General features: G+C 36.8%; 1 protein-coding gene across 1 annotated transcript in view; it reads right to left on the bottom strand.

Annotated features, from left to right (window-relative positions):
* ZDHHC17 (zinc finger DHHC-type palmitoyltransferase 17) overlaps positions 1-14,683 on the bottom strand; it is a 65,973-nt gene that overhangs the window by 29,655 nt on the left and 21,635 nt on the right. Inside the window, exons 3-6 of the mRNA XM_062492047.1 lie at positions 11,266-11,388; positions 7,965-8,042; positions 6,460-6,604; positions 250-314 (exon numbers count right to left, since the gene is read on the bottom strand). Coding sequence (XP_062348031.1) covers positions 250-314; positions 6,460-6,604; positions 7,965-8,042; positions 11,266-11,388 — 411 coding nt within the window. The remainder of the gene's footprint in view (positions 1-249; positions 315-6,459; positions 6,605-7,964; positions 8,043-11,265; positions 11,389-14,683) is intronic.

The raw sequence follows: 14,683 nt of genomic DNA, 5'->3' as shown, positions 1-14,683 counted from the left end.
CTATTCAACTGTCTTTATTGCAATGTATGAGTTTACTCATTTTTACCCTCCTGATTCTCCTCCTCACCACACCTGGCAGGTACAAGGAAGCAGCTGAGCTACCAATTCACAAAACCATAAATGAAGAAAAATAAAACGGCAACTGTGGAAAGAACAAGAAGAAAAATCTTCCGAAAACACCCCCAAGCCAGTAACTACTATGTGCCACTTGGTTAACACTTAAGATCAAGTCAAAACTGCATGTATTACCTGTGTGTTCTGTAAGCAGCCCACATTAAAGGTGTCATTCCATTTTGATCCATCATATCAACATCCTAAAAAAAAAAAAAATAAAATAAATTGGTGAGGTAAGTAAGCATACTCAAAATCCAGCAGATGCAACATTTGCAATGAAGAGCAGTGTTCTAAGACTAATCATCTGAATTGGAAGAAAAACTAGCAAGCTTTTAGCAGTCAAATAGTATTGAAAAAATGAAAATAAACATTAATGCCACCATTGCCAAAATATAACTGTTCCAGTCTATTTTGGGAACTATGAAACACTCATGCTGTATAATTTCTAACTTACTATTAATCTTCAACATTAAAGATATATATAGTTGGTATATTATTGCATTAAAAAGCAGAAGAAAATTAAAAGAATGCACCAGTATTTGAAAAGATATTTGGTAAATTACTGTAAATACTACTGTCTGAATCCTACATCCTACTAAATGCTAGTTGCACCTACTTTTCCATTTGCAAAGCAATTTTCCTTAGTTCACTGGGTTCCAAAGGCATTTATGGATCTGGATATCCAGTTAATAGATGCCAGAGAATTTTAAGGTTGAAAAAAAAGCCATCAATAAAAACAACCTGCTCAGAAATAAAACTGATCTACAATCAAATGATGACTAAACCAATGACTATAGATACATTAAAAATTAAAAACATTATTACATTTAACAGAAGGTAGCCACAGAATGACAAAAAGGGACACTCAGACAATTCTTTTAGGCCCATCAGAAAGGATTTAATATCTAAGCATTTTTCCTCTTTCCTGCCTATGGAAGTTGGTAATTTCTACATAACTCAAGGCAGATTAGACTCTCAGGCACATTTTGGGCAGGTTTCACAGACCAGTACTAACAAAATCACTGCAAATTAATGTAATGCAGAACATGAAGAGTTTTCCTTAGAGGCAACAGAGCTATGACAGCACCTCCTATACCACTTCTCTCAGTTCTTACCAGGAAAATTAGATTGAAAGTGTTTCAATAAAGTCTTCTGCTAGAGAAATTCCTGACAAAAACCCAGAAAGTGATTGATGTTGCTTTCCATTACCCCCAGAACCTCATCTGCTCCAGTAGTCTACAAATGCCCAGCATCCTGGTATCCCCACTCATGCTGCTGCTAGCCTGACCCAGGCAGTTGTCTCAGACAATCTAACTTAGTTCCTCCAAGCAATTGCTTTTATAGTGCCTCTAGCCTACAGATAAGTTCATATTTCTGAGTTTTTACTCTTGCTTAATTAAAAAAAAATTAAAAACACAGATGATGGAGGAGAAGGAAAACAGTTACTCTTTTACTTGCTTGTACTGTTTGTTCAGAAGAGTTACATGGTGTGAGATCAGGATCTAACTCTGTTTATTCACACTACTAGTATAGGTGAGATGCTTTTGAGCCTACCAGGACCATGCAATTGCTGGGATTGCCTTTAATCCCCTGTGGTTGAAATCATGAAGGAAATTAGAACCACAGCCCAATCTCAAGTTCATTCAAACTTGAGAAGCATGACTGATTCACAGATCATACTGTGTGCAAAACATAGTTGGAGGATTGTACACATTACTGCAACATGAACAAACACTCTTTCATCTTTAGATTTCTTATAGAAAAGTGCCTCTTTGTGACAATAAGAACATGCTTGGATTTAAGTAGAACAATTCCTTCAATGATTCCATCTGATAAAACCAAACCACACTTCGCACACTAGGTGACACTCAGCTAAAAGAAAAAAAACCCAAACCCATGAGCTACAGAGTATTCCCTGCACATAAGTCACCTAGGTAGGCTACAGCTACCACTCATATTAAGCTACTGCATTGGCTAAGGCAAATCCCTTTTCAAAGGAACTTTAATGAGAGGCAAAGCAGCTAAGACTGACTTGCACACTGTTGTACAGACATAACAAAGATGTAGCTGTGGATAACAGACACATGCTCTAATAAACCTCTCATCAAAAATTCCTTGTCATTTCTCCACTCTCCAAAAGTGACATTTTAGAAAGAAAACTCTGTTCCTGCTTTTTACCAAAGGGAGGGCAGAGGCAAAAAAGTAAACCTTCAGCAGCTGACTCATATTAAGAGACTGTTCTTCCATTCTGGTGTGTCCCAGCAGGTACTTTAGCATTACTTTCTTGCTTAACTCTCAGTGACAGATCAGTGCTCATGGAGGGGCCTGCCTGTGCTGCTAGGACATGCTGCAAGCACTGCAAGAACCAAAGATTCCAACAATACAGTTCCAATTCCAAATGATGCAATGCTCAAAAATAGCACATACTGCTGCCCTCTGCATCTGGTTCAAATATGAATTCTGTGGACCACAACTTGCAAAATTTCCTCTTGTTTCTAAAGTACAACAGCTCTGGTTCTGAAAGAGAAAAAGCTTTGCACATGCAAAGATAACCAGACTTAATCCTAGGACACTAATACAAGATTGCACAAAAAGCTTTCAGAGGCAAAAACACCGGGGAGAAAAAGCTATCTGCATCAAAAGGAATTGCAGCAACCCTTCTGCTGCTTAATACTACTTTCTGAAAGCAAGCCTTGTCAAGGAAGGATTCTGAAGAGCAGCTAGAGATTGGAGCAGCATTAGGTTTACCAGGACATTTAACAAGCAATCATCAAACCAGCACTGTGATGCAATACAGCCTCTCCAAAAGCATGCAATGCATCAAGAGATCCCACTCAGAATTACATTAAATCACACAGAAAGGAACCAGGAGTTTGATCCTCTTTAGAACCATTACTGCTTATTTCACAAAACACAGACCTTCATAGAAAAGATCCATCACATATTATTCAGAATCCTACTCCCCATTAGGAAAAGCTCCCTTTCACATGAACTGTTGCCCAGGGAAAGGAAAAAAGGCTTTAAAAACATTTTGTAAAGAAGATTCAGCAGTAAGGCTGATATGAGTCTGATGATATTTCTTAATTTAGAAAAGACTTGCTAGTTACTGACTAGAAGCAGAGATTTTGTAAGATTCCCATAGAATGGAGCACAACAAGGAAGATAACACACAGAACTAAACCTACCTCACTCCTTCAAACAAAAGCTCTGCTCTGAATACCCTAGTCCATCAAACCCACAGTCAGTCTTGAGAGTAATAAGAAAGAACACAGCTGGACTTATAATTCTTTACGTAATGTACTCTGAGTTGGCCTAGGAAATAAAACAGTTGGTTCAGTGTCTTAACACTGGCCTGAGCTTGGTGGAGAAAAGAAGCCTCTGTGGCAAGTGACACTGCTTAGGTGCACTGCTCACAGATCACAGTGAAGTAACCAAGGCTGCTGGTACCACTCTGGCATCTCCTAACCTAAATGCCACATGCTCCTAAGCCATAGCTCAGCAGGTGACCCTACTGAGCTCAAGACATTAGTTAGCATACAAAATTGCAACTCTCAGAATAAAAAATAATGTACTTGATGAGTAAATACTAATTAAACCATGAAAGTGATAGTTGAACTATGAGCATGAAACAGTTAAATTATAATTTTAGGACCAGAATATTTCTTGCATTTTATTACTCCATGAGCAACTTTATAGTCACTCGTTATCTATGATTAAGTTACCTGACACATGCACAGGATGAGAACACATTATTCAACCATTCGTATGACACATTCGTATCTTCATTTATTCCATGTGAATGTTTGTGTATGCAAGGTCCTGATTTGCCTCTGGCATTTTAAGTAGTGCGAGCACTATATCAAGCAGTCCAACTGTACACTGAACATTTTTAAGTGCCTTCAAGTTCTATTTCAGTTTTTCTTTCTTGCATTTTTATTTAATAAAAAGATCTTACCTAAACTTGAACTGTGCTACAGATTCTGTTACTTGATTTCTGATTATATTTATATCATGTACTTCTACCAGGCTTGATTTTGACCCAGGCAACCTACTGACACGAACAACATGTTAAAATTCTGATACAGCCAACTATCAGTCTTTTGGAATTCAGTAAGAGGTGTGACTAAACAAAAAGCAACATCTATCAGCCACTGCTGCCCCTTGGCTGAGTAGTACTTGCCAGCATGAAAGTGGTTTCATTTCCAGTCAATGCCAGAGGGCATCTGACCAAGAGTTCTTCCCCTTCACTCCACTCTGGAAGCTGGAGGGCTGGCCTCAAGCCTCAGATCGCAAATTTTACCATTGGCTGCTGCAGCCCAGAAAAAAGTGAAGCAGCAATACTGAAGCTAGTTTCCAGTAAGAGCAATTTCTTAATCCACCTGTCAGTCTTATACTCAGTTATGAAAACTGGCATTTCTTTGACGACACTCATCCACAAAGGCATCAGGATCTGAACTAACACAACACAACAGCCTACGCTGACCCTTGACATTTATTTAGCAGTCCATTGCCACACAGGTACTAGAATTAAGTTTGGAACAAGGGCTAGCCTACTCTTTGGCTATATGGGAACCTGGTCTCTTTAAAGGCAAAAAGAAAATAAGTAGCAGTATACAGGGTAAGCCCACAGAAGCACAAGCAGTTCAAGTTTCCAGATCCAAATTTCAGTATCACAAAGAAGGTGGGGAAAGAAATAAAAGGAAGAGGTTAATGACCTCAGAACTAATTAAAGGAAAATTAAAGAACAGAATCATGTATCTCCCATAGCTTCTAGAGAAACAATGTAGTTTCTGCAGTTGTATGTAATACAACTAGAGAACTACCATTTTAGGGACTGCTATTACAATGCTATTGATATTACTAGATTTCAAACATACAAATCAATATGCCATTTTTAAAGTTGAACTTCTTGAAGCGCTGTGAAAAATTATTGTTAAAATTTAAATTTATATCACAGAAAGAATACCAAAATCATACCTGAAAATATTTGATGGATTTAATAAAAATCAGTATTTTTAAAACTATTGATAAAAAGAGCTGTTTTCAAAATAACAATAAATCTTAAGGCAATTTTTTGTGTCTTTATGTACGTACTCATGTAAAGACATGCAGTTTCTTTTGAACTGAAGCATTATAGGTTTAAATAAACAGGACAAATCTATATTTAAACATGAAGACAAACACAGAGAAACTTTATAATCACAGCAGACTACTTTAAAGGCTATTAGTACTTTATTAATGCTATGCTTCAAACAAGTTCACTCCTGTATAATATCAGCAAGATTTTCTCTGGTAACATAAAACCCACATACAATTAAACATAATTTTGAGAAGAAAATACAAAACTTGCTCCTCATAAATACACACTCCTCTCCAATCATTATTTCCTACAAAACAGCAATTATACAAAATAGGATCAGACTTTTCTTCTGACTAGCTTACTCTTAATCTTACACCAAGAACTGTTTTACCAAACAGATACAAACTGAATACTGCCTGGAGCAATAGCTTGGGGTTTTTCACATGTACAGGTGTACCTAATTTTATGCAGCAAATTTAGTATTTGTTTTACACAGACCAAACTCACTGATTTCATATTCTACATGATTCATTGGATCATATATCACTTGGAATTTGAAAGAATAAGCGGAATACAGAAGTGTGAACAGCATTTAGTAGGACTGTCATATAAGAGGAAGGCTTTGACTTTTCTATATGGTTTATACAGTAAATCTTATTTGTGCTTCAGGCACATGCCTATGGGTGAGTAAATCTACAAGTTATAGTGCAAGGTGCATAGCAAGCAAGATCAAATTTTTGAGCAGGCAGAACAACAGATGGGACAAACGGGAACAGTAATGAATACATGTTATATACACACTTCACAGATCTAGCAGTAATATAAGGGGCTAGCAAGAAGGTTTTCAGGTGTTTCATTTTCTATTTACACACGGAAGTAATTAGGAACAGCAATAAATTCAAAGTTATTGACTGATGTGCCACTAGATTCTTTATCCATCTTTAAGTGTAACTGTGGTAATGGTAGCAAGTGTTATATACATCTTGATAAAGATTATATTCATTAAAAATAAAGAATTAGAACTTCCATATACTACATTAGACAAGTGTGAACTAAAGCCAAAGTACTCAGACAACTGTTGCAGGAAATTAATTTAATAGGTGGCACATCTACACTGTAGTCTACAAAAAGAGGACATGGAATTACTTTTATATTTATTCAAGCAAATATTTTGCATTTTCTTAATGACAGATGTAAGTTTCAATTGTGTTCCTACTCTAAGTTTTAGTAGAATCTATTTAAATATGGTATTACTTAAAATTTACCTGTCCCTTTGCTATCAGGTAAGCAACAATCGAAGTATGTCCAAACTGGGCAGCCAAATGAATACAGCTACATCCTTCTCCATCAATTAGCGACGGATCTGCCCCATATTTCATCAGCTGTACCACCATGGATAAGTGACCCTGTCTAAATGTAACAAAACACAAAAAACAAACAACTGAATAACTATAAGCAGTACAACTAATAAAATTTGAATAATAAAATATTACAAATATGTTTAGCATTTAATTACACTATCGGAACTCCCACACTAATTCATACTTTAAAAATGGCAACTGCCAGTGATCTGATTCTCCAATGAGTAAGCAAACTCATTCATATGAGAAATTCTATGCATATAGTGTACTCACCACATGCAATTTGCTTAACTGTACCACACAGCAAAAAAGACAGTCAAAGAAAAAAACAGGTTATAGCTGACAAATCTAGTCTACTGTGACTTGTTACAAACCACATATGAAACCTGCTATTTTAAGAGATGGCAAGTTGGCTAGATACTCTCACTTTTTGTGAGGCTTAAAAACTGTAATAAAACAAATGGGGGGGGTGGGGGAAGGAAAACTGAAGGTCTACATTTCCTCCACACTATCTTAAAAGTATGCATCTTTTTGGCATAATGAGCATAGCCATATCTTTCTTTCAGAGACAGTGCCTAAGTGTCAGTACACTTCCTGACACAAGCAAAAGACCTTTCCAATTTTGCAGAAGCTGCTTCGTACAATGCTTCACAGAACTGATTACAGGTATGAATGAACACCAAGAAATTTAGTCAAGATTATGTGCTATTAACACAGAATGATAGACTGTTCTGTAACAAAAAGAAATATGGAAGCTAAAATCTTTAATAGAGGCTAACAAGCAAATCCTCACCTTTAGCAAACAGATTATTTTGATACATTAAATCTTCTAAAACCTAATTTTACAAATCTCCTTTTGCCATCTACAGTTAAAAATATTAATATGGACACTGTTTCTTTCCCACCTATTTCTTGGTGGCTGCCTGAAAGAGCAGATACTACTTGAAAGCTGTCTTCAATTTTTCCAGCCATTTATCATTCTCTGACCATCTCCTACATAAGAAACTTGATTTTAAGTACAATTTTTTAAAAAATCCACATATGCAACAGAATACTGCAAGGACAATGGCACACAGAATCATCCCACAACCCATCTGCAAAAGTGCCACTGAACTTCCGATGACTTGACAAAAATAAAATCTCAGAAGAGCAAAGTAAGCTGCCTATACTTTACATGTTTTCCTATTGTAGCAATCATCTTCCTCTACATCAGAAAAAAACATATGCTGAAAGCTCCTTTAGTTCAAACATACCACATTCACAGTGAGCCCAGTTATCAAAGACTGAATTAATTCTAGTACTAAGCATTCCCATAAAACATAACAATTTCATAAAACTATCCATGAAAAAAAACCTCCACGTCAAGCAAAGAAACAGAGAAGAAAACTTCAGAAGATTTTTTTTCCTACCTTGTTGCCCAGTGAAGTGGGGTAGAATTTAAATCTCCCCCAAGCTGATCAACAATAGCACCTTTTGATATATAGTATCTGGAATAACAGAAATAGCAAACATTACTGCTTGTTTCGGCTAAATAGAAAGGACACAAGTGAGCATGTTTGATGTTATGCAAAACAGGCAGAGATCAGAAGACCAGGAACCTTTTCTTGCCTTCACATAACCTTCCTTTTTAGAGGTCATGTGTATCCTTTCAAGTTTGTTGCATTTCTGACATGGGTTGGGAGACTAGAGATATCACCTACTGTGTTTTTAAACCTTATGCTGTTTCCTAATTTCATTCTAAGGCAAAACAGAGTATATTGCTATGTACAGTAGCATAAACTGTGCTACCACAGAAGTATTTAATAAACTATTCTTAAATATTATGGGGCTGTTGCATTAAATGGAATTCTGAATTACCAGTAAAAGATTATGATGCTAGAAGATGATCAGTGTTAGAGAATTTTGTCTAAAAAGTAAAATTACATACCATTAGACTTGCACCTTATACCATCACTGGAATTATCCTACTGAAGTCTCTGATCTCAGAGATCACATTTAAGTTACACATTTAGTGCAGGACTGAGATTTTAACATACTTTTCAACTGTTATTGATCAAAGGATGAAAAACATCTGAGTAATTAAAAATATTTCTAAATGATGGGATAGAAATTATTCTTCCCTCAAGAACATTCATAAAAAGATGAGCTATCTGTAAGAACAAAAGAAGTTTTAACTGAAACAATTCATATTCACAGTAATTTGTAATGTTTCTGTGAACTGTTCTCATTGCTGTTTTATCTGGGACACTAAACTGGCAATATTACTTTTCCCTTGTGAAAGAAATTAATGTTTCTTAATACAGGCCTTCCCAGAAGGCTTCTGGTTTTTCATTCACTACTGTCTAACTTTTGAGAAGTACCACCTAGCTACAGATTTGTGTTTGCACATTTCAAGTACTTGTGCCTACAGACTTCTCACTTTGAAAATACCTGTCAGATATATATGAACACTGGTCTGCCACCCACATGAGCTGTCCTTCAAATCCTCAGCACTGAATTTCTGGCATCTCAAACTCTGTTAAGTGTTTCAAGACAAGGCAAGAAGGGCAACAAAAGAACAACCTGAAAAACATTATTTCTAAGTAACTACCTTCATTTTCTCGAGAGCTTATTGATTCAGATAATGAAATTTCAAAAACAGCCTTTTTATGAACCTTTAAGAACAGGAACTGAAAAATGCGTGTCAGACTAAACACATGTAAAGAAAAGGTTTTTATACGGTTGCTTTAGAGCTGCCAGACACAATGAAGTACTTCAACAGATTTGCTGAAGTAAAAAAAAAAACCAGTGTGAAAGACAAACACGATCTGCTCTGATTGATACACGACAGTCCAGTCCACTCCACTCATCTCCAACACTAAAAGAACAAAACTTCGACATCTTTCTGCAGAAATTTTGTTCATTTCTCCATGAGAAAAAACAAAGATTTTGTGAAAGTCTTGGTCCTACCTAGGTGAAAACAAAAAGCACATGAATTGGTAAAGAAATGATGTAGTTTTATTACAATGAAGTATCAGCTACTAACTGAGAAGCTATTTATTCCCCCTTGGGAAGGAGCTTCAAAGGAAATCTTGTCTAGATAAAAAAACAGCACAGAAACTCACAGCCAAAGCTTGGATTCATCTCTCTGATGTGACAGCCACTCGTGGGGAGGTGAACACTAAAACAGATTGTCTTCGTTCAAACACTGGCCCTTGCAGAAATGCAGAATACATTCAGATTCTGACAGCAGAACTGCTTACTGGTTAATAGGTTTTATTTAGAAGGAAGAACTTGCAGTTTGACAACTGGGAAAATACAAGGCGACAATCTCCTGACAGATGGTGCATTGAAATAACATTTTATGTTTCTTTAAGGGTGTTTTTAGACTTGGTTGAGATTCATCACTGCATTTTGGTTTCAGTATACAAAAATGGTAAGACTTTTCTGCAAAACCAGATTGCAAAATTATGTCCTTGTCTAAGCAGATCTTGCAAAAGGAAATTTGTGCTAGGTGAGAAGGTCCCTGAAGAAAGAAAGAACTGGGCAATCCCACTCTCAGTGAGTCATCTAAGCTTCCACTAGAAGACATGCAAGCTCTATTTAAGCAAACTACTTACACTCAAAGCAAGCAGATCTCATAAGAGGCTGCCTTAAGAAGAAAATACTTCCACTGATCTCCACATTAGGATCATCAAGTCTTTGGCAGGCATTTGAAAACTACCTCAGCCTGCATTCAGCGCTTGAGGAATCAAAGTACATGCAGCCACTGTTATTAGAAGAAGGAAAAGTAGAGAATTCCTTGTCTGGAGAAAGCTCGACCCAGGGGATGGGGAAATGTAGGAAGCAAGTAACTGTAGAGAACTAATGCCATTTTTTGCATTTTTAGAAAACTGAGTTGAAGAGACACCAATAGATCAGTATCATGAGGAAAATAGAATGATACTGTAGACACTTATCCCTAACTTACAGAAATACAAAAAGGTTCTGCAGTTTTCCTTATCGATGGGTTTCACCCTTATCTACACTGAACCTCATGTCTCAAAAAGACTGGATGAATAAATACTAAAAATAAGAGAAGCCTAAATCCAAGCCTGCACTCCTGACAAGCTGCTAAGCTACTTCACTGCAAAGAACTTACATAGTGAACTTCCTAACACCCACTAAAGCAAGACACTGAGATCTAGTATCACAACAGTAGACAAACTTCATCTCTGTAGTGCCAAGCTTAATAGCCAACATATTTAATGCAACTATTGACTGCACATAATGGGGAAATGGAGAATGCTTGAGGAAAGATGTGATAGGCTTGAACAAAAAGAGAAAACATTACATAATTTAATTCTGTGAAAATAAAAATAACTAGTGCCTTGCAAAAACAGAGTGAGAGAACACACAAAGTGAGTGATATAAACAAAAATAAATCAAGTTCTTCTAAAGACAGAGGAATCTGAAGTGCAAGAACTGCATCAAGAGAAGGGAATTTTAGATACAATTAGATACATCAGTAGTTACATGCACCCTAGTAAGTAGCAGAAGAATAGAAGAAAATGCAATGCTGTATGTCATAGTGGTAGCGATGTGTTAATGGACAAGAGCTTTGACATACTGTCAAGGAAAAAGGACAAATTGCACACATTAGATGCAAAGAAATTCAGTTGTCTTAAAAAAAGAAGCCAACATTTTTAAGAACATAATTAATTTTTGCTTAGCTTAAAGAGTAATACATACTTCACCAGATCTATCCTGTTGTTGATTGCAGCCCAGTGGAGAAGCGTTACGTTTTCTTTGTCTGGTTGTCGAACATCATAACCAGCTTCCACCAACTCTCTACATCGTTCGTATATTCCATATCTTGAAGAATAAAACAAGCATTTGTCAAAATACTTACCTTAGATTAAAATGCATTCAGCAAACACCACACTTTTGGTCACAATACAAAATCTTCAACAGAAAAGAAAAGAAACTTTACTTTCTTTTCTATATGATTATAGATGTCTTGCAACAAGAAGCTTCCATTGGCAAAAGTTACATTAATCAAATCAAGATATTACAGAAAACTTTTCTCCAAAGAAAACTGTACTGCAGAGCAAGGCAAAACATATACCAGTAGTATACTAAATTTAAGTATCTGTTCACTTCCCAGGGACTCCACTATATTTGTTTCTCCCACTTTGGTTCTCCTTCCTTTCCAGCTCTTGAAGACCAAATAAAAATTAGCTGATTTGACAGTATCTTCCTAAAATTCAGAAGATAAGATGATCAAGCCAATTACAAACACTAGCAGCTCAAGTATTTCCAATTCCTCTCAAGACAATAAACAGTGATCTTTCTGACACAAGTTAGTATAATTTTCTTTTTTAGGACACTTTGAAATTCTGTATGTTAATACAAAATTTATTGTTTTATTAAACAGAACTACTAAATGTGATGTACTACATTTGAAAAAAAAAAATTCTGCATATATTTGAAAGTTGAAATAAATCAGGAAGCATAAAGATCACTTAGGCATTTAATGGAGTAACTTGAACATTAAATAATTTTCACCTTGATGTTTATACACTGTTTTATCACCTATTTTTAGTGTCAAAAATGCACTGTAGAAAAGCAAGTAAAGATTACATTTCAAAAATCTGTACATCCCATAGGATTTCTCAAATCTCAAGGAGAACATGGGAATGCCTTGAAATCAAGGCAACGCCATGTGATATCTGACTTCTGCTAAAACAGAAGTTTACAAGCTTCTTAAAGTGACTTAACTAAGCTTTTCATATGCTGCTTCTATGTTCTACTTCCTGCAGAAGAGACAGCCTTTGAAAAGGCTAACTTGAGCAGCTTGCATAACTGATGCAGAGCCCTTCTTCCTAGGGTAGTTACCATTCTTACTTTTTCTTTCACGTATTTGAATGGAACCTCAATCTGGATGGTGCTCCTATAATGAATGATCAAATAATTCAAGCCAACAAAACTCAGGAACGCTTCCTAAGCCTATCACAGATTTCAAGCACTTCTTAGTTGGACACTATTTAAAAAGTAGTAGACATAACAGCCCACTTAGATAGTGTTGTTTTCAATTTCTTAGGAAAGCTGCATGAGAAACTGTAAAAAATGCCAGAAATTGTTGTCATACTTATTATCTTTTCAAACATTACAAGAGATCAGAACAAAGACTACTGCATGCAGTATATACCAACTGGCAACACACTGGTAAAATGGTCCTTCAGACTGAGTAAAAAAGCAGCAACCATGAACAATTTTGACAACAAAGCTTTTTTTTTTAATACATTGGGGCAGGTGGGAAGATGATGCTTGGGTTACGATCCCTTACAAATATGCAACCAGCTAGACAAGATACACATACTCAGACAAACACAACTGCTAAGAAAACTGGTAAGGTTCTAAGTCAATCCAGCCTAGAAGCACATCACCCACCAAGTCCTAGTTTAGTAGTGTGGCCTGATGAGTGCCTGTTCAATTGGCTTAACACACACCATACCATCCCTGACTTTTTATATCAGCTGGAAGGGCCACTGAAACAGATTAGGACTATAAAAGGTAAGTCAGGCAAGAACAAGAAGTCAAGAGAAAGGAGGAGAGATGAGGGAAAGACTTCCAAAACCAGAACAGCAAATTATTATCTTCCTACAATACAGTATCACACTGCCGTATTAGTGTCGAAAGGCAGCCTGGAAAGTGGAAATTTTAAAATAAAATATTCTAAGTTATTGGAAAGATACTAAGAACACAAGGATACAATAATGTTAACTTCCTATAAAATGCAAGAGGCAATCATGTAAAGCTTTCATGCAATGGATTAGGATTTCCCTTACATGTATTTGTTTTAGGTGGGATTAAGTTGCTCTTCTTCAGAGTGGTTCCTATAGGGCTACGTTTAGCATTTCCAAGCAAAACAGTGTTGATTAACACATCAGTATTTTAGCTACTGCTGAGCAGTGCTGGGGTCAGGACCTTTGCTGTTCCTCAATGCTGCCTTGCCAGTGACCAGAATGGGGGTGCACAAGAAGCTGAAAGGAGATGCAGCAGGGACAGCTGACGCCAACTAACCAAAGAGATCCAATACTGCATGGCAGTGTGCGCAGCAATAAAAGCTGAGGGAAAAAGGAGGGACATCTGGAGTCAAGGTGCTTGTCCTTCCAAGTAACCATTACATGGACATGGCTGAACGCCCTCCCACCCACGGAAAGCTGTGAATGAATTCCTTTTTTTGCTTTGCTTGTGTGTGCAGCTTTTACTTTATCTATTAAAATTTATCTTTAGCCTTTTGGTCAATTTTTCCATCCCAGCAGAGGGAAGCAAGGGAGCATCTATGAGGGGCTCAGCTGCCCAGCAGTTAAACCACTACATCAACTACTGGCCAGCTATGGCAAACTGCACATATGTTTTAAGATGAGATCCTATCAAAATGACTACACAACACAACATGAACCTCCTTGAAAGTATCCTTTGACTGCTACCCAATTTTTTGTCAGACCATGCTGCCAAGATAGGCCTAACCAAGAAGCACTTGGTTACCAGTCTTGAGGGAATTATTCCCCCAAGTCTTGGGGAGGGGTGATTATTCTTTGTGGGCTTTTGTGGGGAGGAGGTTGGGGGGGTTATTTGTCAGGTTATTTAATTAAAAGCAAAATTAAAAGCAAAACACTCTTACAGAAAATGTGATGTTACTTTCTGAAAAACTTGGCTCAAGAGGTGTGAAAGCAAAGGAAAGATGTGATAAGTGATCCTGCTGCCTGTTGAAGCAGAATGCTGTTGCCAGTTCCCAGAGAATGCTCCAGTTATGCTCCACTGATGTTTACAAGTACATCCTTCTAGAATTCACCCATACACTACCATGATGCCCTGGGCAAAGACTCCTGGCATGGCTTCAGATTTAAGAAGGGATAGTAGGAATGGATTCCTTCTTTTGAGCTTAGCATCACAACTTCCCATTCTTCCCACTAGAAGGCAATCTGCAAGTCACAGTACATGGTCACAAAACAGAACATGAAATTCTGCAATACATCAGAACAGCCTTGACAGGAAAACAAAGCTCTTCCCAAAAGTGATACTGAGAATGACGTATACAGCAATTCTTTAATTTAAGTCACCCTCAGTTTGTCTGTTCCTAGCAATTTATATTTGGTATTTT

This window comes from Cinclus cinclus, chromosome 4, assembly GCF_963662255.1.
Source record: "Cinclus cinclus chromosome 4, bCinCin1.1, whole genome shotgun sequence".
In the NCBI taxonomy this organism is placed as follows: Eukaryota; Metazoa; Chordata; class Aves; order Passeriformes; family Cinclidae; genus Cinclus; species Cinclus cinclus.
Note: the sequence above shows the minus strand (reverse complement) of the source record. Positions and strands in the feature narration are given on the sequence as shown.